General features: G+C 39.2%; 2 protein-coding genes across 5 annotated transcripts in view; one reads left to right on the forward strand and one right to left on the reverse strand.

Moving 5' to 3' along the window:
* Positions 1 to 6,349, reverse strand: part of tp73 (tumor protein p73) — a 64,211-nt gene extending 57,862 nt beyond the window's left edge. The window contains exon 1 of one of the 2 annotated variants that reach the window (XR_009807190.1): positions 6,018 to 6,345. Coding sequence is in view for 1 of the 2 variants with exons in the window: in XM_061903767.1 (XP_061759751.1) it covers positions 6,018 to 6,049 (32 nt within the window). In the remaining variant the exon portion in view is untranslated. Of the gene's footprint in view, positions 1 to 6,017 lie in introns of both variants that reach the window. The other variant, XM_061903767.1, reaches the window with a different exon arrangement.
* Positions 1,115 to 22,185, forward strand: wrap73 (WD repeat containing, antisense to TP73). Of its 3 annotated transcripts, none has more exons than XM_061903772.1 (13): positions 1,115 to 1,278; positions 1,758 to 1,845; positions 5,542 to 5,694; positions 6,182 to 6,298; positions 11,569 to 11,641; positions 12,193 to 12,296; positions 17,518 to 17,604; positions 17,666 to 17,800; positions 17,891 to 17,968; positions 18,808 to 18,913; positions 19,024 to 19,149; positions 19,269 to 19,460; positions 21,789 to 22,185. In XM_061903772.1, exons 2-13 carry the CDS (start codon positions 1,777 to 1,779, stop codon positions 21,899 to 21,901), a joined length of 1,353 nt encoding a protein of 450 aa, XP_061759756.1. In that variant the 5' UTR covers positions 1,115 to 1,278; positions 1,758 to 1,776; the 3' UTR covers positions 21,902 to 22,185. The 3 variants fall into 3 exon arrangements, with proteins under 3 accessions (XP_061759756.1, XP_061759754.1, XP_061759755.1); XM_061903770.1 differs by having other exon boundaries at positions 1,116 to 1,278; positions 21,786 to 22,185; XM_061903771.1 differs by having other exon boundaries at positions 1,121 to 1,261; positions 21,786 to 22,185.
* Positions 22,186 to 25,521: the final 3,336 nt, after the last annotated feature.

Genomic DNA, 25,521 nt, shown 5'->3' on the forward strand with positions numbered 1-25,521 from the left:
GAAATATTTCAATTAAAAGAATCACTATAGAATAAAACAAAGTGCAAAAGAAACCCACCGGATATTTAGCCTCAATGCCACTGAAAAATATAAAAACCTTGGATATCATAAACATATTTTCGATTTTCTATATTATAAAAAAATTAATTGCAGCTGAAAAACTGTTCATTTATAAAAAATAATTGATTGCTTTTACTCAATCAATAATACATGTGTTTACCTTCAAGGCATTGTGTTTCGTTAACATTAACACTTCCAAAACAAATCAGATGGACTAAGATGTATTTTAAATTGTAAAGTGTCAATCGGAGCCTTAATCATCAATGAAATTATTATTCTAATTTGACAAATAAAAGGCCTGCTGCAAAAATTTTATCCCGACCCGATTTGGACAATCTGCAGATCCGACAGTCAAATATAAATAAATTAACCTACCTGACGAGTGTTATTATCCCAATTCAAAAGGAATTGTGTCTTGTCCAGAGCCCAACTGTTTATTATTGAGCATACCAAGAGACTGACCCTCCATAAAATGCACAACAACAAGAAGTAAAAAAAAAAAAAAAAGAGCTACTTTTTACTTTGATAAGAATGCTGCAAACTATTGACTTTTCGCAGAAACAAAATGAAGTAAGTGATAAGAGGAGGAAAGCTGATTTGCATGCTGCTCTGCAAAGTGTGAGCTTCTGCTGAGGGACCGCGACAGAGGTGAGGCGGGTTTTTTTTTTTTTTTGCGCTGATGGGGAAGAAAAAGGGAGGCGGTTGGTATACAGCGCGTTTTGGGTGAACACAAGCGGGAAAACCTTTCCCATTTTAGAAAATCGTTATTTTAGTAACGAATTTCATATTATTGAAATTAAAGAAAAACAACACCCTAATTGGAAACTGCAAATGACGTCGGGTAGTGTAAATACAACAAGAACAAAAGTAACGTTTGTGAACATTCGGGTCTAACCTTCAAAAACAAAAGTCTGATTAACTTTACCGAACTTTTGTTTCCGCATGACAATCAAGCAAATGTTAATTAGTGTCCGCAGAAAACACACTGGAGGGGAAAAGAAAACGTCATTACCCAGAATGCAAAGGGTAAGTGCTTTGCGCTGATTGGACCGCGCTCCTCTGACGTCACTGTCAACGACTCATACAAACAAACCAGTTGAAGTGAGATTATGGCTGTATGCTTATGGCGACCAAGCACAGCGGACGCGAGAAAACTACACCTTTGACTTGAGAGTCTCCGCTTTCATCGACGATCTCTGAGGTTTGAAAACAGTGAAGGTTAGCACCCTACTTTTTGTGATGCTAATAGCACCGTAAGCTAGCTTTGAACGGACAACCTAACCGTTAACCTTGTTTGCCGCCAACTGCTTAAATACAGCGACCGCGTCGATACAATTGCAACTAATTTAATGTTGTTATTATTAAAGATAGTTTCCCTGGTCGTTGGTGACTTTTTAAAGTAGCGAGTCATTAACATACCTGTTGCCCCCTTTTTTTTTTCTTTTTTTTTCCAAATATATATTTTTTTATTTATCAAACACGTCTAACTCCACTTTTTACAACCACGTCATTTCCGCGTTGTCAATAATCATTACCGATGATTGTTTTGGAGAGGTAATGTATAGTAAGTGTTTGAAGCAAGTATATGTATTGGACACACAGCACCACCTAGTGTCTATTTTAATAATTTCACAACTACAACAATGTTCAATGGGGACGAATTTTAATGTTTTAATAACCTGAATTGTTTTGGCTAGGATTCTATGATTTCTCAACATGAATTTCTCTGAGGTCTTCAAGCAATCCAACCAACTTTGTAAAGTGTCACCGGATGGGAAATACTTGGTAAGTTGTTAGGCCAAACTTTAATGATCCACAAAAGAAATTGTTCCACACAGTAGCTCAGTTACAAAGGATAATGCAGGTATTAAGTAGACTAAAATATTTACCGAAGTAGCAATATAACATATATGTAATATTTACATAATAATGAAACCCATTACCTCCCTGCTTGGCACTCAGCATCAATGGTTGGAATGGGGGGTTAAATCACCAAAAATGATTCCCGGGCGCGGCCAACGATGCTGCTCACTGCTCCCCTCACCTCCCAGGGGGTGATCAAGGGTGATGGGTCAAATGCAGAGAATAATTTCGCCACACCTTGTGTGTGTGTAACATTTATTGGTACTTCAACTTAATATTATGCTGTATATATAGTAAATGACATATACTCGTGTATAATATTATATTATATTTTTATATATATTTTATATTGTATTGGTGTGGCGCAGTGGAAGAGTGGCCGTGCGCAACCCGTGGGCCCCTGGTTCAATCCCCACCTAGTACCAACCTCGTCACGTCCATTGTGTCCTGAGCAGGACACTTCACCCTTGCTCCTGATGGGTGCTCCCTCCATCAGTGTGTGAATGGGTGAATGTGGAAATAGTGTCCAAAGCACTTTGAGCACCTTGAAGGTAGAAACGCGCTATACAAGTATAATCTATACAATGTGAGTGTGAATGTTGTCTATTTGTGTTGGCCCTGCAATGAGTTAGGGACTTGTCCAGGGTGTACGCCGCCTTCCGCCCGAATGCAGCTGAAATAGGCTCCAGCGCCCCCCCCCCGTGCCTCCAAAAGGGACAAGCGGTAGAAAAAAGATGGATGGATGGGATGTACAGTATATGATGTATAATATTATATTTTTATAAAATATATACACGAATGTGAGTGTGAATGCTGTCCGTCTATCTGTGTTGGCATTGCGATGATGTGGGTGTCCAGGGTGTACCACTCCTTCCGCCCCAATGCAGCTGAGATAGGTTCCAGTGACCCCAAAAGGGACAAGCGGTAGAAAATGGATCGATGGAATATACAGTACAAGATATATAATATATATATTATATTTTCTATAATATATACATGAATGTGAGTGTGAATTTTGTCTGTCCATCTGTGTTGGCCCTGCGATGAGATGGCAACTTGTCCAGGGTTTACCCCGCCTTCCGCCCGATTGTATACAGAATATGATATATAATATTATATTATATTTTTATATAATATACCGGTATACACGAATGTGAGTGTAAATGTTGTCTGTCTATCTGTGTTGGCCCTGCGATGAGTTGGCGACTTGTCCAGGGTGTACACCGCCTTCCGCCCAAATGCAGCTGAGATAGGCTCCAGCGCCCCTCGCTAGCCGAAAGGGACAAGTGGTAGAAAATGGATGGAAAATGGACGGATGTACAATGTATAACAATCACCATGTACAATATTACAGTATATGTAACAACTGCACCATAAAATAGAGAGTATATCCAGCAGAAAATAGAAATTATAAACAAAAAGAGGTAGCTAACATAGAAGCGTTCAGGTAATAGACAGATATCCTCACTTGCTGTATGGCGAGTGAACATACAGCTGAAATACAGGTGCAATATCTGCTAATTTCTTAAAGGTGAACAGTAAAACAAATGTCAATCATTAACAATCCTTATATAAGACAAGAACATGTTTTTTAACGCACTAAAACTGGTAAATAATGGTTAGCAAAAGTCCGCTTACAATGGAGTCTTTTGGACCCACTCTATTCTGCCTATAAAACATGTAAAACATTAAAAAAAAACATCTAACACTTCCATTAAGGTTTTACATTAACAATAATGTGTAATATTTACGTATTTTGGTCATTTTAAGCATACGACAGCACATTAATAATAAAAATAAAACACATCAATAAGACTAATCATAGCACACTTCATGGGAGCAAACACCTATCCATCCATCCATTTCTACCGCTTATTCCCTTTGCAGTCGCGGGGGGCGCTGGTGCCTATCTCAGCTACAATCGGGCGGAAGGCGGGGTACACCTTGGACAAGTCGCCACCTCATCGCAGGGCACACAGATAGACAGACAACATTCACACTCACATTCACACACTAAGGTCAATTTAGTGTTGCCAATCAACCTATCCCCAGGTGCATGTCTTTGGAAGTGACAGGAAGCCTGAGTACCCGGAGGGAACCCACCCATTAACGGGGAGGACATGCAAACTCCACACAGAAAGATCCCGAGCCCGGGACCGAACCCAGGATTAGTCAGGACCTTCGTATTGTGAGGCAGACGCACTAACCCCTTTTCAACTGTGAAGCCCGGGAGCAAACACAATGAAACGTAATTTACTGTACAATGTCTGTTCTTAATGGGACGCAGACTGATGGGATGTTCATATAGTCCCGTTTAGATAAAGTATGATTCATAATCCTAACGAACAAAAAAGGTGGGTGGAACCAATTGTCTTTTCGGGTCTTTTTAGCCATTACCTGGTCAGAGTTGTCTGTCAAAGCGTACCAACTTTTAGTTTTATGGTTGAATTCTTCAACTAAAATAGAATAGAATAGAGTTTTATTGTCATTATTGCAATGAACAGGTTCAAAGAACAACAATTGGAGCAGATCCCCTAAGGTGCATACACAATTTGGTAACATACATAGTAAAAAAGATATTTATCTGTATATATCCACACACATGCATACACCCATACATATGCAAATATATTCATATACACATATAACACTATTGCACATTATAGTCCCCAAAAAATTAAAAGACATGACACATGAGGACATGATGTCACATGCTCACTCAGTGCCTGTTAAATGCTATCCAGGTGTTAGTCATTATTTATAATCTAGAATTAACTTTAAAGGGCTAGAATTAACTTTAACGGGCTCAGTGGTAGGGGGCTGCACGGTGGACCAGGGGTTAGTGTTTGTGCCTCACAATACGAAGGTCCTGAGTAGTCCTGGGTTCAATCCCAGGCTTGGGATCCCTCTGTGTGGAATCTGCATGTTATCCCCGTGACTGTGTGGGTTCCCTCCGGGTACTCCGGCTTCCTCCCACCTCCAAAGACATGCACCTGCGGATAGGTTGATTGGCAACACGAAATTGGCCCTAGTGTGTGAATGTGAGTGTGAATATTGTCTGTCTATCTGTGTTGGCCCTGCGATGAGGTGGCGACTTGTCCAGGGTGTACCCCGCCTTCCGCCCAAATGCAGCTGAGATAGGCTCCAGCACCCCCCACGACCTCAAAAGGAACAAGCGGTAGAAAATGGATGGATGGATGGGCTCAGTGGCGAGACAGCGGCTCACCAGCTCATGATGTAAATGCAGCATCATGAGGTAGTTAACTCTCTTGATCATCCTTTACGTTAGCACTTACATTAACAATAACGTTAATACTTGCATTATATTCAAGTCAAAAAATGTAAATGGAGTATTGGTGGCGCTTTTTGGATGTTTTTTTGGGGGGGGGATTCATTGTTCAGAGTAGATGCAATAACGTCATTACTACAATATAGCCTCCATTGCAAGCAGACATTCAGTCATGTTAATTTTTTTGTTAGAATGCATTTGAAAAAGACATGTGTTCTTGTCTCTAATAAGGATTGTGAATTATAGGCAAAATTCCCCTCAAAAAGTCCAGTTATCCTTTAAGTTCTTATGTCATGTTTTATGACTTGCCATTTTCTTGGGCTTTTCAGGCTACTTGCGTGCAGTACAGGCTGGTGGTACGAGATGTGAGCACACTGCAGATTCTACAGCTCTACACCTGTCTGGACCAGATAACTCATATGGAATGGTCGTCCGACTCTCAGTTCATCATGTGTGCTATGTACAAGAGGGGACTGGTACAGGTAGGCTGTGAGAAGATGATGTTGAATATTTTGATGTGTGACTGTCCCGGAGTGTGGACTTGTCATTCAAGTTGCATCAGTTAAGCAATATTGATATATATACATAATACTTTTCTAAAAGGGGAAATTATTTTGCCTTAGCGTAAAACATGTATTTCAAATCTGTTTTGATCGATTCTAAATTCTCACTCAAAAAAGTATTTAAAATACAAACTTGACACAATCAGGTTTTGTGATAACATATTCTCCAACGTATTGTGTGTTTAAACAAAGAAAGTAAACAACAACATGTTGAAATGAGTGTGACACAGGAAGTAGCTTACCTATGAAGGGGAATCCATCGCCAGTCCTTCATGGTCTCAGTTGTGAAAGTGGGTCTTCTCCTTGAATAGAAATTAAGGAAGATACAACATTTGTGTGAGGACTGTCATTAGTAATGAGAAATGTTGATTCTCCCTGCCCCTCTCCCTCTTGTCGGTCTCCTCAGGTGTGGTCGCTGGAACAGCCTGACTGGCACTGTAAGATCGACGAGGGCTCAATCGGATTGTTGGCTTCGCGTTGGAGCCCGGACGGACGTCACATTCTAAACACCACTGAGTTTCATGTAAGTGTGAAGTTTGTGCGTGCATGCGGGACCGCAAGTGTGTTTATTCATATGGTTGTCTGATTTCAACTGTTGCTGGCCAACACGGAAGGGGGCATGGCTTAAAATAGACAGACACCAGAGCCTTAACACCCCAACCCCACGCCCCACCTGCTGCATGTGTTCAGCCTGATTTCATAGTTCCTCTCTTGTTAGCATCCTGTCCTACACAGCTCTCATTGCCCCCGGAACAAATTTGTATCCTGTAGTTGTGATGTAATCTCTAAATGTTGTCTTATTAACATGCTATTAATCACCTAGTCTTGTCTGCCTGTGTTTTATGTTACTTAAGGCTGTTGTTTTTGGCGGAGGGATAGCTTGGACACCATTAAATTGACTACCTGGTCTCAAACTTGCTTAATAGTTGAGGAAAATTCTGTTGAGTTGTAAAAATATTCATACATCTCTCACTGTTAGCCTAAAAGTTCGTTAGTCTTTTGGGAAAAAAATGTGAGATGCCCTTCCAACACGTATAAGGCTCTTCCTTTATGTCCAAGAGAGGCTATAGTCTCCTAATAGTAACCAATAGTTACGATGCCAAAAATTATTTTCATTCCAACCTGTGTGCCTCCTGACTTCTGTTTTTATATTCACTCCATAGTAGTCAGAAGTTGTGTGAGTGATGAAAGCATGTATCAGCCCCCTAGGGCCCACATGGAATATGAAGGAGGCACCGTGCTGGGCCGTTTCTGTCAAGTTGAACCTGACTCCCAGATTCACTTGACAGGTGTCATTGGCTAACACACGACCGGGTCTGGTCTAGGCTGAGAGTGCAGGGGGTGCAAGTATCTTTGGCATGTCTGCTTTGTGTCTGTCTGGATCTTCCAACTGTAGGATCAAAGGAAATATGATTGTATCTGATAGGGGTGCTGGAAAAAAATCGATTCACATGCCAATTGTGTTTGTTATCCATTTTAATTGCCAAGTCGTTTCAAATTTGTTGAGAGAATATTTATAAAAATACACTTTTTGGCAATCGCTGTGCTTACTCACTGCACGTATATGTCAGCAGGCAAGAAGAGCTTTTGTAGCCTTTTTTGAAAAGGTTTTATTCAAATTTATGTAGTCATCCATCGCCGCTTCGCTCTTAAAAGTTTGCGGCTTTACTCTATTGCAGATTTTTTTAAAGCATGAACATGACTGGATAAATATACATATATATCAATACTACAGTAGTATATTGGCCACCACATGAGACCAAACAAATCAGAGCATGCTGTTCAGTATCGGGGGCCACTCGGGATGAGCAATATGGCCCAAAATCTATATTGCGATTTATATTGCAGCTTCCTTGGGTAAGAATATATACAGTATCGCAATAGATTATTAGATTTTTTAGTGTTAACAGAACCATGATGGGCTACTTATTACATCACACACCCTGGACTGATCCCATGCCTAACCACAGGACTGATACATAAAGACGATAAACATTCGTACTTAAATTCATACCTTTTTAACTAGATTTACATTGTTCAGTGACCTTAAAATAGAGGTTTTGTTGGTTGGATAAGCTGTGGCATCTGCACAAGTAGAAAATGCATAGTCTACATCAGGGCTATTCAACTAAATTGTTATAGGGACCACATTTCCAAAGGGGCCAAACATCTCCCTTCCCTATCATTCCTATTTTTAGAACCAGCATCCCCTTTAGTGGACATTTTTTGTTGGGATATTTCTTTTGTCAGTGTTCACACATTTCAGAAAATATAGCCCTTTTTATGTCTACTGCAGAGGAACGTGCCAATGCATGGATCTGCCAATGTGTTAACAAGAGTGCTCTACCGTTTTTAGGAATGCTGCAAAAACATGAGTCTCTCCTCAATTTTTAACCGTAATTGGAGGCCCAGTCTGGTGCCATTCCCAGGCCAGATTTGGCCCATAGGCCGCAGGTATATAGACCTTTTCTACATAGAAAGGTCTAAATGCATCTCAACTAGAACATTCTGCCTGTGATGCCACTGCATATTTGAATTATTATAGTTTCCTTTTAATTCTGTCTTTCTTGGGAAAAAAGCAATCCACAAGTTCTATTATTGTATACTGCATCTTAATTCTTAGTTAACTTGAGGGGTTTATTTATTTTTTCATTATCTTACATCACAATCTCCATGTAGAAAAGCGCACTCTTGCCTTTTCTGCTTTGCTGCTCTACCATTTGCCAACTTGTAATAATAGACTATTCTTATGTGGCTTCAGATCCAGGGATGCTGTTGTGTTTTGTGAAGTTTTTTGAGGCACTTGTGATCAAGGGCTATATATATATATATATATATATATATATATATATATATATATATATATATATATATATACTATGATTGATTGATTGATATTCGAATATTTAATTTTAGAGAACAGCATTTTAGTCACTGAGGTTAGAAATTAATTTAACATAGCCGAAGTGGGCACTTGTTACTGCCTTGACAAGGGGTCTGGTGAACTTACCTTCACCCGAAAGCAAGATTTCATTAAGGCTGTGCCAGACAGGGGTCCATGTCAGGCTTAAGTTTCAGCGCCACTCATAAACAGCCTGCTATAATAACTTGTTTAGGGACAGCTGCCCGTGTTGTGAATCGTGCCTCTGTATGTGTTTGTCTGTCTGACAATGTGACAGTAAAAAGCTGGTTGTGTCCTTGTGTGACTTATTGTCTGTATTTTAATTTCTTATTAATTTGTGAATATTAAGTGTTTCTGATTTGGCTCGCAATAACTGTCATGTATTCAACACATTTTCATTATGGCCACATAAGAGTAACAGAAACCATCAGAGGACCACTTCATGCTGATATTACACAATGACTCTATTTGATTATTAACATTGTTTACCAAAAAAACTAATGGAAAACTTGCTCTATAATCAGAAGTCAAAGTGACAAACAGATATTTAATTTAAAAAAGTTTGGAATAGCTTGTTGCATCAAATATTAAAGTATATATATATATATAGAGTTACAAACTGAATATGCATGCATTACAGGGTTCCTCTGTCACAAATCAAATACATCAAGAAAGATGGAATTCCTTATGGATGCACATTGCATCCAGGTTTTGGCGGACCACGTAAAATGATGTGGACAAATACATTAGACCCACTAAATCCAAAACAAAGGTGGAAAAAGTCCTGAGTGTGTGTGCACTGATAGAAAACCCAAAATAAACAAATTGCCTCATCAGAGATAATGAAGACATTTTAAAATGTAAACATTCCATTTTCAAATTATGATGCACATACATGTTAACATTATTGCTACATACAAATGTTCATAGTTTCAAGTTCCTCTCTGGACACTCAAGTTTCTTTCCACATTTGGAAAATATGCATGTTAGGTTGAGTGATCACTATAAATTGTCTATAGTCTCTGATTTGCTGGCAACCAGTCTATGGGACCTAAAGTCAGCTGGGATAAGCTCCAGATTACCCGTGACCCCACTTTGGTGATTCAGAGTACCGACACACAATAAACTTTGAGGTAGCTCTTTTTATCAACAATAGTCTCGTCTTCGGAGGATAATTCCCTAGTCACGGCTGACATTTATTTTGCAGCCCTTGGCTCCATGTTTAAATCCAAGTCCGTTCATTCTGTTCACATCCGCGGTGCCTTACAATCGGAAATGTTGCTGGAAAAGGTAGATTATTATTGACTGTGTTGTCACAGATATCTCCACCATGTTTGAACAAGTTCATATTATCACAGTCAATGACTGTGATAGACCTGAAATTTATCACGACTATTGATCACGATCAAATAATCCCCCAGCCCTAACCTAGACGGAAATTTGTATAACCACTTTATTGCTGGAGGGGGGTTGGTAAAAACTGCACTTAAATATATTTGGGTGATTTAAAAAACATTTTAAAGAAAGTTTGTATGTTGGATTTGAGCCAAAGTATCATAAAACTGTACAAACATTAACTCCTATTTGCATTCTGTACATTTCTTTCCATCCTTCCTGTCTCTTCCATGTTAATCCCCGTTACCTGCTGGGGGTGTCAGACTGCAACCCAGTACGTCATTGAGCATGTAATGGCTTTTAGATTGTCTGGTTTGGATTAGTATTCTTGGTACTGCTGGAGCCGCACCAGCGTCTAACTCCGCCGACCTAAAGTGCAGACGTGGTGGGCATGACAATGGTAAATCCATTCCTACTGTATGAGAGGGCTCGAAAAGGCACCTTCTTAGATAGAATCATGGGGTTGCAACAAGAGAAATGGGCTATATTTGTTTGTGATGTGAAATTTCTGCAGTCTAATCCCTTGATGAAAGATTAGACTATATGGCAGCTAATACACTTGCCCAGGCGCAAATGAAGAATGGTTGCTGACATGCGTTATTCCATTTTACTACTATTAACTCTGCTCTTTAGGAAACTGTGTAATCATTTTGCCTACTACTTATCTAGTAGAGCTAAAGGAATGTTCCATAATTATGTCTTTTTGCAGAGGATACTTTAATTGATTGTCAAACCTGACACTATTTTGGCTTACTCTCACAATCGCCCCATTCCAGAACCGGTTGCGTCAGGATTAATCTAAATATATATTTCAATCCACCTCATAGTTTTAAATGTTGATATTTGAGGACTATGGATGTGTTTCAATGGCACCATGACTGAGGGGATGTCCAGAGAGTGTGCATTGTGGTGTTATTACAGTGTCTGCACAGCTGGAAGTCTTGAACACACAGCGTGGAAATTTTAGGCCACTTAGGCAGGCAGATGATTGCTCAGTTCAAATGTCCCTTTTGACACTGCGATGATAGGTTCAAAAATTCCCAAATGGAAAAGGCCCGACAGGTTTATTTGTATTGCACCAATCATGTCAGACTGTCTGAAGGCCAGACCTAGATATTCTTTAAGTGTTTATACAGGAATTATGCAGGATTACTTTTACATTTTAAGGTATATGTAAATTGTGCTATTTTCTGCTTTTCACGCCATTTTTTATATATGAATATTTTCTTGACCGTCTTGCTCACAATTTCACTTTCAATATATAATGTGTAATATGTAAATATTACTAACCATATTAAAAATAGTAATGATAATGTGTAAATGTTGTAGTTTAACATGACAGCACTCTTTCAGCTATAAAGTCAAATTAAACTACCTTACTGTATGGCATTGTCCTTTGTTTGTGTTTGCCAATTATATCAAAAATCTGCTTGAAATGTTGATTATGATTCATCATCCACAGTTGTAACCTTCTCTCTCTTATGCTGCTTTGATAGCTGAGAATCACTGTTTGGTCCCTGTGCACCAAAGCTGTGTCTTACATCAAGTATCCCAAAGCGTGTTACAAAGGTAAGTATGACAACCATATTGCTATTAAGAATTATTTTTGGTTTTTGAGGGTCTGTGTATTACCACATTAGTACCGAAAACAGGGTCAACAGCAAGTATGTCCATGAATCACATGTTGTCCTTTCCCTTATGGCCAGTCCCCGACTATGTATACAAACTATAGCTCTATGCAAACAGCTGTGCCCCTGTAACTACATGGTGCATGCTCTTCATAACAGTCCTGTCAGCAGCTTGAGTAAAAATGATTGTTTGCGTCTCGCCTCATTTTGTTTTTTTTATACTCTACTTTGGCCTTGCATGACATGTCATCCCCTTTTATGCCATAAATGACAAGTCTCTGTTGGTTAAATTCCAATCTAAATGTCATGCAACCTGACTAAATACCAATGAATTCACACATTACATTTTCAGAAAGTACAAACAACATAGTGAAACACACACTCATAGTTGTTTAAATGTGTTGTCGACTCAGTCCCTCTTGTTTTGGTTTTTAATTCAACATTGTGTTGGTTTCAGAATGATAGGTTTCTTATATTGATTTTCATCTACAGGTATTGATTTCAGCAGAGATGGCTGCTACATGGCATTGGCAGAACGCCGTGACTGCAAAGACTATATTTGTGTATTTGTGTGTGATGACTGGCACTTATTAAGGGTAAGTACAAAACAATGTTTGTTTCATAACCATTATACCAGGACCTTTTAGTAAAAGTTTGTACACGTTGAACACAATATGAAGCACTGTTAAGTACTGTATATCAAACAAACATAACAAGGGGGTGATGGATCATCTGTTCTCATTTGCAGCCGCCCTCCCGACACGCAACAAACCACACAGTGTCTTTAGTCTTCTAGTGAACTCAGTTTGAAATCATAGAACTGATAACAGCCAAATCGCTCTAATATTTAAGGATAAAACATAAATCCACTTAACCTTGTTTATATTCTTGGTGTGCATCGGAAAGGGTGTGGGGGGGTTGCATCTGCAACGATGTGGGTATGGGTACTTATGTTTCAAACTATCAATCAATCAATCAATGTTTACTTATATAGCCCTAAATCACTAGTGTCTCAAAGGGCTGCACACATCCATTCTCCACAGATTTTTTTCACGGACTCATATTGAGCTAACAAAACAAGACACAACTTGTAAAAAGGCTAAAAAAGAACGGAATAGCAACTACAGGGTTTCCCACACATTCATTCATTTATTTGTGGCGGCCCGCCATGAAAGAATTACGGCCGCCACAAATTAAAAAAAAAGAAAATAACTTTTTCCACTTTTGACTCGCTCGACCGCTCATAAAAGCAATGGGACTCTGTCTGTGAATTGACCTTGTAGTTACTTATTATATAAATATGTAAGTATTATATAAATATGTATACAAATATGTACATATAGTGTTGTAATTATATTCCAACTCCGGGTTTTTTCGGTCATCGCTGCCACCGCCCCCACCCCCCAGGCGCCAAACCACACCACCACAAATAGATGCCTGACTTGTGGAAACACTGAACTAGCAAAGTATCCAACGTCTGCAGCATGCAGCTGACAACCAATGAGATCGATCAGCTCACCCACAATGACTGTGCTGCTGGGCACATACTGGGTGTAAGAAACGTTTGAAAACTGTGACAAGGTTCATACACTTAAGCATATTTGTATTTGTTCTGTGGTTCATAAATTGAAAAGTTTGTTCTGTGAGGTGTTGGTAAATAGAGGTTGCACTGTATTCATTTACTTTTCATCCTTAAAAGGGGAAATTTAACTTTTTGGGGAATTTTGCTTATCGTTCACAATCATTATAAAAGACATGACGATGGATGTTCTATATATACAGTGGGGCAAAAAAGTATTTAGTCAGCCACCGATTGTGCAAGTTCTCCCACTTAAAATTATGACAGAGGTCTGTAATTTTCATCATAGGTACACTTCAACTGTGAGGGACAGAATGTGAAAAAAAAATCCAGGAATTCACATTGTAGGAATTTTAAAGGATTTATTTGTAAATTATGATGGAAAATAAATATTTGGTCACTTCAAACAAGGAAGATCTCTGGCTCTCACAGACCTGTAACTTCTTCTTTAAGAAGCTCTTCTGTCCTCCACTATTTACCCGTATTAATGGAACCTGTTTGAACTCGTTATCTGTATAAAAGACACCTGTCAAACAGTCAGACTCCAAACTCCACTATGGCCAAGACCAGAGAGCTGTCAAAGTACACCAGGAAAAGAATTGTAGACCTGCACCAGCTTGGTGTGAAAAAAATCAACTGTGGGAGCAATTATCAGAAAATGGAAGACATACAAGACCACTGATAATCTCCCTCGATCTGGGGCTCCCCGTAAGATCTCATCCCGAGGGGTCAAAATGATCATGAGAACAGTGAGCAAAAATCCCAGAACCACACGGGGGGGCCTGGTGAATGACCTGCAGAGAGCTAGGACCAAAGTAATAAAGGTTACCATCAGTAACACACTACGCCGACAGGGAATCAAATCCTGCAATGCCAGATGTGTCCCCCTGCTTAAGCCAGTGCACGTCCAGGCTCGTCTGAAGTTTGCCAGAGAGCACATGGATGATACAGCAGAGGATTGGGAGAATGTTATGTGGTCAAATGAAACCAAAATAGAACTTTTTGGTATAAACTCAACTCGTCGTGTTTGGAGGAAGAAGAATACTGAGTTGCATCCCAAGAACACCACACCTACTGTGAAGCATGGGGGTGGAAACATCATGCTTTGGGGCTTTTTTTTCTGCTAAGGGGACAGGACGACTGATCCGTATTAAGGAAAGAATGAATGGGGCCATGTATCGTGAGATTTTGAGCCAAAACCTCGTTCCATCAGTGAGAGCTTTGAAGATGAAACGTGCATGACAATGATCCCAAACACACCGCCCGGGCAACAAAGGAGTGGCTCCGTAAGAAGCATTTGAAAGTCCTGGAGTGGCCTAGCCAGTCTCCAGACCTCAACCCCATAGAACATCTGTGGAGGGAGTTGAAAGTCTGTGTTGCTCGGCGACAGCCCCAAAACATCACTGCTCTCGAGAAGATCTGCATAGAGGAATGGGCCAAAATACCAGCTAATGTGTGTGCAAATCTGGTAAAGACCTACAGTAATCGTTTGACCTCTGGTATTGCCAACAAAGGTTATATCACAAAGTATTGAGTTGAATTTTTGTTATTGACCAAATACTTATTTTCCATCATAATTTACAAATAAATTCTTTAAAATTCCTACAATGTGAATTCCTGGATTTTTTTCCACATTCTGTCTCTCACAGTTGAAGTGTACCTATTATGAAAATTACAGACCTCTGTCATCATTTTAAGTGGGAGAACTTGCACAATCGGTGGCTGACTAAATACTTTTTTTCCCCTACTGTATATATTTTTTTGCATTTGAAATATTAAATAAATGCGATCATAAGTCCGCTTACAATAAAGCCCAAGGGAGCCGTGCACTTCCACCTACAAAACTCTTAAAACATCCAAACACCTTCATTGAGGTTTTATAAATATGATGTATGTATGTATGTAATGTAGTAACAGGCACATTTATAATAGCATCACATATTTATGTATTGTGCTCATTTTAAACATACGCGACGAATTAATTAAAAAAACGCATCACCTTTTTTGCTTTTTTTTCATCCCTGATTATTATTCACTGGAGCTTTTAAGAGAGCCAACAAACACAATAAAACATCACTTACCGTGCAATGGTCTGCTGTCATTAGGATGCCGACTGCTGGGAAGTTCATATATTGTCATCCATCCATCCATTTTCTACCGCTTATTCCCTTTCGGGGTTGCGGGGGGCGCTGGCGCCTATCTCAGCTACAATCGGGCGGAAGGCGGGGTACACCCTGGACAAGTCGCCACCTCATCACAGGGCCAACACAGATAGACAGACAACATTCACACTCACATTCACACACTAGGGCCAATTTAGTGTTGCCAATCAACCTATCCCCAGGTGCATGTCTTTGGAAGTGGGAGGAAGCCGGAGTACCCGGAGGGAACCCACGCATTCACGGGGAGAACATGCAAACTCCACACAGAAAGATCCCGAGCCTGGATTTGAACCCACGACTGCAGGACCTTCGTATTGTGAGGCAGACGCACTAACCCCTCTGCCACCGTGAAGCCCATATATTGTCATTTAGGTGAATAATGTCCCATATTCCTAATGAAGAAACAGGTTAAGTGGGGGGGACCAAGCGTCTTTTCGTGTCGTTCTGGCCCTTTTCGGGTCCTAAATTGCTGTCAAAGTGTACCAACCTGTCGGAATACCTACTCAGACTACTTCTTTCGAGGTGAGATGCATGATGTTTGACCTACAATAAATTTACAGGGAGCAAGGAAGCGAGGAAACAGCAGACCACTCGATGATGTAAATATAGGGACACATGGTATTTACCACGGTGCAGCTATAAATAGTTTGTCTGCGTTAGCATTTATATTAACAATATGACTTGTACTTGGTTAATACTCAAATCACAAAATGTACATGGAGTGTTGGCGGTTTTTGAATGGTCATTTATTGGATTTGGGCGAAATAGAGAAGCTCCCATTGGCGCCGCTATTAGCGGACTTTTATTTACATTTGTTTAATAGTGTTTTTCAACCTGTTTTAAGCCAAGTCACATTTTTTTCACTTAAAAAATGGCGAGGCACACCACCAGCAGAAAACATTAACAAATTAAAATTAGCAGCTGATACTGACAATAAAAAGTTGTTCTCGTAAGTGTTGGATAAAAATTCAAACCATAACCAATCATGCATGACTAAAGCTCTTGTCTCAAAGTACTGTCACATCATGCCGTGACTTATTTGGATTTTTTTTGTTGTCTTCCTGTGTGTAGTGTTTTAGTTTTTGTCTGGGCTTCTATTTTGGTGGTCTTTCCTGTTTTGTTGGTATTTTCCTGTAGAAGTTCCATGTCTTCCTTGAGCGCTATTCTCCGCACCTGTTTTGTTTAAGCAATCAAGGCTATTTAAGTTGTCGCTATCCCTCTTTGCGGGGACATTGTTGATTGTCATGTCATGTTCGAATGTACTTTGTGGAGGCTGTCTGCTCCACACGCTGTAAGTCTTTGCTGTCGTCCAGCATTCTGTTTTTGTTTACTTTTAGTTTAGTTTTGCATAGCCCTCTCTAAGCTTCAATGCCTTTTCTTAGCGGCACTCGCCTTTTGTTTATTTTTGGTTTAGGCATTTGATACCTTTTTACCTGTGGGCTGCCTCACGCATATTGTGACCATGACAAAGCAATTAGCTACTTGCTGCCACCTACTGATACGGAAGAGTATTACACGGTTACTCTGCCGATCTCCAAACAGCACCGACACTCGACACATTTGCAGATTATTATTACTGGTTTGTAAAAAAATGTTTTTAACCCAAATAGGTGAAATTACATATTCTCCTATGGCAAAGCAGAGACTGTATCTCACGACACACTAGTGTGTCGCCGCACAGTGGTTGAAAAACACTGGTTTAATATATAAAGAATGCATAAAAAAATCCATCTGTCCTAATGTCTTTCATAATGATTGTGAATGATTGGCAAAATTCCCAAAAAAGTGCAGTTCCCTTTTAATTTATGGTCTCCACTCTAATAGAGGCCAATCCAATACATTTAAGCATTGAATTAAATGGATGCCTTACTTTAAATACATGTCTTGTACTTCATAGTTTAGTAAATAACACTTCAATCCACAAGTAATGCAAATTGTCTGAACTCAAGGAAAAAACATAACCTTGTCCTCCATGAGTTCAGTAGATTTAATTAATTTTACTACGTGACCGATGGAATGTGAGGATTCATGTCCTTAGCGTTTTGAAACAGCTTAATGACTTTCATTTACTTACAGCATTTTGAAACTGAGACACAAGATCTCGCAGGGTTAGAGTGGTCTCCCAACGGCTGCATCCTGGCCGTGTGGGACAGCTGTCTGGAGGTATGTCCTCGTGATATACCAAACCAAACTTTTACACTTCATGCGTGTTTCCTCCGTGCAGTACAAGGTGTTGCTATATTCTCTGGACGGCCGCTTGCTGTCAACTTTTAGCGCCTATGAGTGGTCGCTGGGTGTGAAGGCTGTAGCCTGGAGCCCCAGCAGTCAGTTCCTGGCCATTGGAAGCTATGATGAAAAAGTATGGGCTGTCATTTAGAAAAATCACATCTAACAAAGTTAGGCATAATTCTCATACAGTTATCAATCAATGTTAACACCCTCTCTGCAGGTACGCATCCTTAACCACATCACATGGAAGAAGATTGCCATGTTTGAACACCCAGCAACCATCAACAACAATAAAGTTGTGAGTATTTTTTAGGGGTGTGGGGAAAAAATCGATTTGAATTTGAATCGTGATTCTCACGTTGTGCGATTCAGAATCGATTCTCACTTTTAAAAAAATATTTTTTTTTATAAATCCAACAAAACAATACACAGGAATACCATAACAATGCAATCCAATTCCAAAAGCAAACCTGACCCAGCAAACCTCAGAGCTGCAATAAACAGAGCAATTGAGAGAATACACGACACAGAACAAACCAAAAGTAGTGAAACAAAAATGATTATCAACAAAAGTATCAATATTAGTTATAATTTCAGCATAGCAGTGATTAAAAATCAATCTTTGACATTATCATTAGACATTTATAAAAAAAAGAAAAAAAGAACAAGTGTCACGGTGGCTTACACTCGCATTGCATCTCATAAGCTTGACAACACCCTGTGTCCAATATTTTCACAATGATAAAATAAGTCATATTTTTGGTTTGTTTAATAGTTAAAACAAATTTACATTATTGCAATCAGTTGATAAAACATTGTCCTTTACAATTATAAAAGCTTTTTACAAAAATCTACTCTGCTTGGATGTCAGCAGACTGGTGTAGATCCTGTTGAAATCCTATGAATTGAATGAACAGAGAATCCATTTAAATCGGGAAAAAAATCGTTTTTGAATCCAGAATCGTGTTGAATTGGAAAAAAACTATTGATTTTGAATCGAATCGTGACCCTGAGAATCAATATTGAATCGAATCGTGGGACACCCAAAGATTCGCAGCCCTAGTATTTTTAATTCATCTTGATTTGTACACTTACTTCAAGTTGAATGATTTTCTACTTAGCTTGTTGTCTTTCTAGGTTGTCTATAAGGAAGTGGAGAAAAGAGTGCCAGCTGTTGGCCATGAAGACCTGTCTCTACACAACATAACAATGGGCTCAAGCCTCCTTAGCACTCAGAGCAAATGTATGTTCTTCTTACCATGGTTTGAACAACTTATTTGGTTTCAAGGACTGCCGGCCAAGGTCAAGTAAAACACATATTCTAATTACTAGCTCTCTTGTTGCTCCCTCCAGATGAGATCCATCCGCCCCCAGTTCAAATGCCTGTGGTTAGACCAGACCCAGACAGAGCCAACCCCAAGATTGGTGTCTCGACACTGGCCTTCAGCTCAGATAGTCGCTACCTAGCCACCAAAAATGGTTAGGCATTATATTATGTTCCCCAAATGTCGGCTTCTAGTATTTAATTACTAGCACTGGGCATTTCTCACACCGAAAAGGACACCACTTTCATGAAACTTGTTTTTCTCTCACCAAAGATAACATGTCCAGTGCAGTCTGGGTGTGGGACATGCAAAAGATGAGCCTTGTGGCTGTTCTGGAGCAGATGTCTGCCGTGCGGTGCTTCCAGTGGGATCCAAGACGCTCACGTTTGGCGTTATGCACCGGCAATGCAAAAGTTTATTTGTGGACCCCCGCAGGCTGCGTTTCTGTCCAAGTCCCTGATGAAGGTAATATGTTATACATGTAGCTCTATAACTAAATAGAGAGACACATCCTGCTGCTAAGAAAGAGTTACCTTGAAATAAATTAATAGAGCTATACCACTTAGCACATCATAGAAATTCTGCAATCACGCCCCATAAAAGCTGTGTGCAGGATAGCAAATACCTCAAACTAATCTAATTGGATGCTTGGCAGATAATAATACATTAAAAATATAAAAGTAAAATATACAGTGGAACCTTGATTTGATTTATGAACCACAGCCTAAATAAAAAAATGCTCTGGGATACGCACTTTGTCTCCCTGTACGAACATTTCATTTCGTTGTGTGTCACCCATTATAGGCGGGCTAATCGATCTCTGGTGCTCGTGTTGTTGTTAGCTACTCTGCTAGTTGTGTGCTTTATAAGTATTTTTTTAGTTTTTATTCTCCTTGTTGTTCAAGCTTAGTAAGATTTTAAACAAAGCAATGGACAAGCAAAGTATGGTTTGAAATATTTAAGAAGTATCCACAGCGTCGACACTACCTTCTCCCCGCCCTCTTCCTTTGCAATCAAAGAAGATTAATCGAAAAACTATTTGTTTTTTTTAAATAATTCTAATTGTTGTAGCGACCTGGCTGTTGAAGTTAAGAAGTTCGGTGATTTCAAACAGAGTGCACCACAGGACTAGTGACAATGTGTGTGCTTGTCAGCAGGGTGGGACCGTTCAGGTAGTTGTATTTTTGGCTTTTTTATTAAATAGAAAGTTGAGCCATAAACCTGTTATGTTTGCTTGATATACTGTATTGTATTCAAAGTAGGGCTGGACAATTATGGCAAAAATATTAATCACAATTATTTTGTTTGATATTATAATCATGATTAACTACACGGCTATTCATTAATTTGAAAACATGAGTATTTATTGTATGACCAAAACTCAACTTCAAATATAGTTAAAAATATTGTATGTAAATTCATAACAAAAAAACAAAACATCCATCCATCCATTTTTCTACCGCTTATTCCCTTTGGGGTTGCAGGGGGCGCTGGTGCCTATCTCAGCTACAATCTAAACCACAACAACTAAAATAATAATAGCAATAACAATACATTTAAATAACAATATTAATATAAAAAACATCACAATTGCGTTTTAATTGTTTTTTTTTTTTTTTTTTTTTTTTTTTTTACCTTGTACACTTATTTTAGTACCAATTTTTGTGTAAAACAAAATGTAATAAAATATTTGTTAATAACATGTAAACTCCCCACATTTATTGGTGTATTACATCTTTGGACAATTTTGACCAGTATTTTAGGTCATAGCATTATCATTTTTTAAATGTGCTTTGAGTGCATTATGTCTGTGCAAGGTACTATTTTGAAAGCTTTACGTTAGCGCAGTCAGACCGGATGTGGCGCATCGCGCTATTATTGTGAAGGAAGAAGTGTGCTGTGCTGTTGTTCTAAGCTTGACAAGCGAAAAAGGGTGACTCACTTGAGGCTGTGTAAAAATAAAAAGAGAGAGTGCTTCTCAAGTTGTAAACTCTGTTCATGCATTAATGTTATGTTGATGATGGCTTACAACAACACAAGCAGATATGTGTTGTGGGTGTATGGATTGTTCTTGTTAGACTTAGCTTCTTAGTTTTGTTGGTGTTTCAAGAGAACGTCTCGACATTGTTTAGCTCAGGAAGTGGGGATGAATGAGCGCTACCTGACACATTATTTTCCCCAAAAAATGTTTCTTCTCACAGTGACAGCATTTAATTTACATTTATGTCAATTTCCTTGATATTGTTTTGCATTCACCAGCGGATTCCGTATTATAGGCCAATTATGTGACTCTGTCTGCAGTTACGTGAACGTGAAAATTGTGTGACTTACTTTTTTTGTTGAGATTTATGATTAGGCATACTGGCATTGTGTCAAATAAAAAGTACGGTAGTAACCATTGTGAGATCCCAAACTTCTAGTAGACATGCTCTTTTTTTCAGTCGTTCGCTCCTCGCTGTCACAAGTGCCGGAATTTGCATGAATATTGTGACCATTAATTTTTAATTATTTTGATTGTTATATTTTCATAATGGTGAGAAGACATAATCAAAAAAGAAATTTAAATTTTATTTACTGTCCAGCCCTAGTTTAAAGTGTACAAACGTTTACAAAAATGTGGGCTTTTGTTGAGACTGGAATCTTTTATTCAGGTTTACATAGTTTTTTTATGGAAACAAATTAAGAGCCAATTCGGTTTGTAAATTGAGGTTGCGCCGTGTAGGACAGGTGTATTCATGCAAATGTTTCCACGTATGCTTAGATTACGTCAATTCTTGTTCTGTCCATCAGCAGGTGGTTTCCAGGTCCAGTCTCTGACGTGGCACTGTGATGGCGATTTTCTCATCCTGCTTGGGAAGGACCAGTTGCGTTTGTGCTACATGGACACGGGCCCTGAGGAGAAGTGATGTCAGCCTATTTAAACATGAACAACAGACTGGTGGGAAGACTCACTGACAAAGAATGACAAAGGTACTTGAAGTAAGTCACACAAAACATGACATTCCTTGGTGACTTCGGACAAAAAAGCTTTTTGCATCATCAAAAACATGCAAAATAACTACTTCAAAACACTGTGAAAATACTTATGTGACTGCTAAGACTTTGACCTTTCATTTGCCTTTTATTTCCGAGTGTTTGTACTGTTTGTAAATTATTCTGAATAAAATAAAATTAAAATAATAAAGCCTAAGAGTGAAATACGTAACATCTTTAAATATAGAAGTGCAGTCCACTATCACAACCTCATCACGTCCGTTGTGTCCTGAGCAAGACACTTCACCCTTGCTCCTGATGGGTGCTGGTTGGCGCCTTGCATGGCAGCTCCCTCCATCAGTGTGTGAATGTGTGTGTGAATGGGTAAATGTGGAAGTAGTGTCAAAGCGCTTTGAGTACCTTGAAGTAGAAAAGCGCTATACAAGTACAACCCATTTATCAATGGGACTGGTGAAGAATTGACCAATTTTTTGCAGGCCATACTTTCATGATTGTTATTTTATACGATTTAACTCATTGTCCTTTGGTGACATTAATTATGAAATTATATTGCATATTCATTTATTCTGACCATTTTTTTTTCTGCATTTAAAATCTTTAAATACTAGTAATAGTACAGCAATGTACTATTGTGTAGTTTAAGAATTGGAGCCCTAAATGTAGCTTGGGCGCATGCCAAACAGGTAGACTTGACAGGTCTGCCTGGTTGGCCACGCCTATAAGAACAGCTGATAGGCAACATGTCACCGTGGTCAGGTGACCCTTCTGAAAAAGACTGCAGATGACAGTCGAAACATGTCAGGTAAAGATTCCATCTAATATATTGAAAATATTGTCTGATTACAAGAACATTTGAAAGAGTATATGAATAAGAAGACATAATGAACCTGAAGCAATGTTGAATCTGCTTCCGGCGTCATCTCTGATGTCATTCATAAACTGCAATCTATTTCGCCCAATGCTCCCAATTTTATAATGTGGAATTTTAACCATGTAACCCTAAAAAAAAAAAGCCCTGGCAAACTTTTATCAATGTGTCCTGTCCAACCAGGTGGGACAAAACCTTGGATTTTTGTTAGGGTCAACTAAATACACTTTTAAATCCCTCCCTCTTGCCCCTTTGGAATCAGCCGATCATAACTGTGTGCAGCTTCTGCCCAACTACAAGACTTTTTAAAAAGGCAAAACGGGAGGTGAAATTATGGTCTGAAGAATCTGTGCTCTGTCTGCAAGATGGCATTTGCTCACACTGCCTTTTGTAGAGATATGATTATTTCAGGTAAAGTGGTTAAAATCTACCCCAATAACAAGCCAAGGGTCTCTAAGTCAGTAAAGTCCAGCATACATAAAATTAAAATTGCTTTTCATTTGGGCTCTGTGTCAGATTTTCAGTCGGCTTCCAATAAGCTGGAAATTGAAATTCTGAAAGCAAAACAGAGCTATAAGTCCTAAATGGAAAACAAGATGGCTGCCAACAACATAGTATGAAAACCTTAGCCAGCCCCCAGAATGTAAACACTAGTGCATGTTACTTTAAATAATTTTAATTCAGAGTCTGATTTTGTTAATGCCCTTAATTGTTTTTACAACCGTTTTGATATACTCTTGATTTTAGTAAGGGAATACATGAACTCAGTCTCAAACTTAACAGTATCCAACACCTTCCCATTAATCACAAATATGTTGTGATAGCCTTTTCACACACAAAAATAAACAAGAGTCCTGGAGCAGATTATATTTGTGGTCGACTACTTAAGTTTTGTGCAAAAGAACTGATCTCAGTGGGTACATGTCTTTTAACTAAAGATGTCTGATAATGGCTTTCTTGCCGATATTAGATATTCTGATTTTGTCCAACTCTTAATTACCAATTCCGATATCAAGCGATACCGATATATACAGTCGTGTAATCATTAACACATTATTATGCCTAATTTTGTTGTGATGCCCCGCTGGATGCATTAAACAATGTAACAAGGTTTTCCAAAATAAATCAACTCACGTTATGGAAAAAAATGCCAACAATGGCACTGCCATATTTATTATTGAAGTCACAAAAGGCATTATTTTTTTAAGATGCCTCAAAACAGCAGCTTGGAATTTTGGATATGCTCTCCCTGAGACAGCATGATGAGGTTGAGGTGGGCGGGGTTGGGGCGGGTTAGCGATATATTGTAGCAGCGTCCCGGAAGAGTTACTGCTGCAAGGGGTTCTGGGTATTTGTTCTGTTGTGTTTATGTTGTGTTACGGTGCGGATGTTCTCCTGAAATGTGTTTGTCATTTTTGTTTGGTGTGGGTCCACAGTGTGGTGCATATTTGTAACAGTGTTAAAGGCCTACTGAAACCCACTACTACCGACCACGCAGTCTTATAGTTTATATATCAATGATGAAATATTAACACTGCAACACATGCCAATACGGCCGGTTTAGTTTTCTAAATTGCAATTTTAAATTTCTTGCGAAGTATCCTGTTGAAAACGTCGCGGAATGATGACGTGTATGATGGCGCGTGACGTCACCGGTGGTAGCGGATATGTTCTTCCAGCCCGATCCAAGCTTTAAGTAGTCTGCTTTAATCGCATAATTACACAGTATTCTGGACATCTGTGTTGCTGAATCTTTTGCAATTTGTTCAATTAATAATGGAGAAGTCAAAGAAGAGAAGATGTAGGTGGGAAGCGGTGTATTGCAGCTGCCTTTAGCAACACAAACACAGCCGGTGTTTCCTTGGTTGCATTCCCGAAGGTGAAGCTTTAATGTGGAACAGAGCGGTCAAGCGAACATGGTTCCTGACCACATGTCAACCGGCCGGTTTAGGTGAGAAAATTGTGTTAATAAATCGGCTCTTACCGTGGACATGAGCGGAGTTTGCGTCCTCCTGCAGCTGCGGACTATACCTCCCACGGGAGACACTGGCAGTCACCACACCCGTGGCCACAACCCTCCGACTTTCAGGTACCATATAATCTCACTAAAACACTAGTAACACAATAAGCAGATAAGGGATTTTCCAGAATTATCCTAGTAAATGTGTCTAATAACATCTGAATCGCTCCCACTGCCCTCGCCTTTTTTTTTTCTTTCTAGTCCTTCACTCTCACTATCCTCATCCACAAATCTTTCATCCTCGCTCAAATTAATGGGGAAATTGTCACTTTCTCGGTCCAAATGGCTCTCGCTGCTGGTGGCTATGATTGTAAACAATGTGAGGATGTGAAGAGCTCCACAACCGGTGACGTCATGCGCACATCGTCTGCTACTTCCAGTACAGGCAAGGCTTTTTTAAAAGCGACCAAAAGTTGCGAACTTTATCGTCAATGTTCTCTACTAAATCCTCGCAGCAAAACTATGGCAATATCGCGAAATGATCACGTATGACACATAGAATGGACCTGCTATCCCCGTTTTAAATAGGAAAATATCATTTCAGTAGGCCTTTAAAGTTGTTTATACGGCCATTGATTAACGTGACTTAAACAAGTTGAAAAACTTATTCAGGTGTTACCATTTAGTGGTCAGTTGTACGGAAT

The sequence above is a fragment of the Nerophis ophidion genome, linkage group LG06, assembly GCF_033978795.1.
Source record: "Nerophis ophidion isolate RoL-2023_Sa linkage group LG06, RoL_Noph_v1.0, whole genome shotgun sequence".
Classification (NCBI taxonomy): Eukaryota; Metazoa; Chordata; class Actinopteri; order Syngnathiformes; family Syngnathidae; genus Nerophis; species Nerophis ophidion.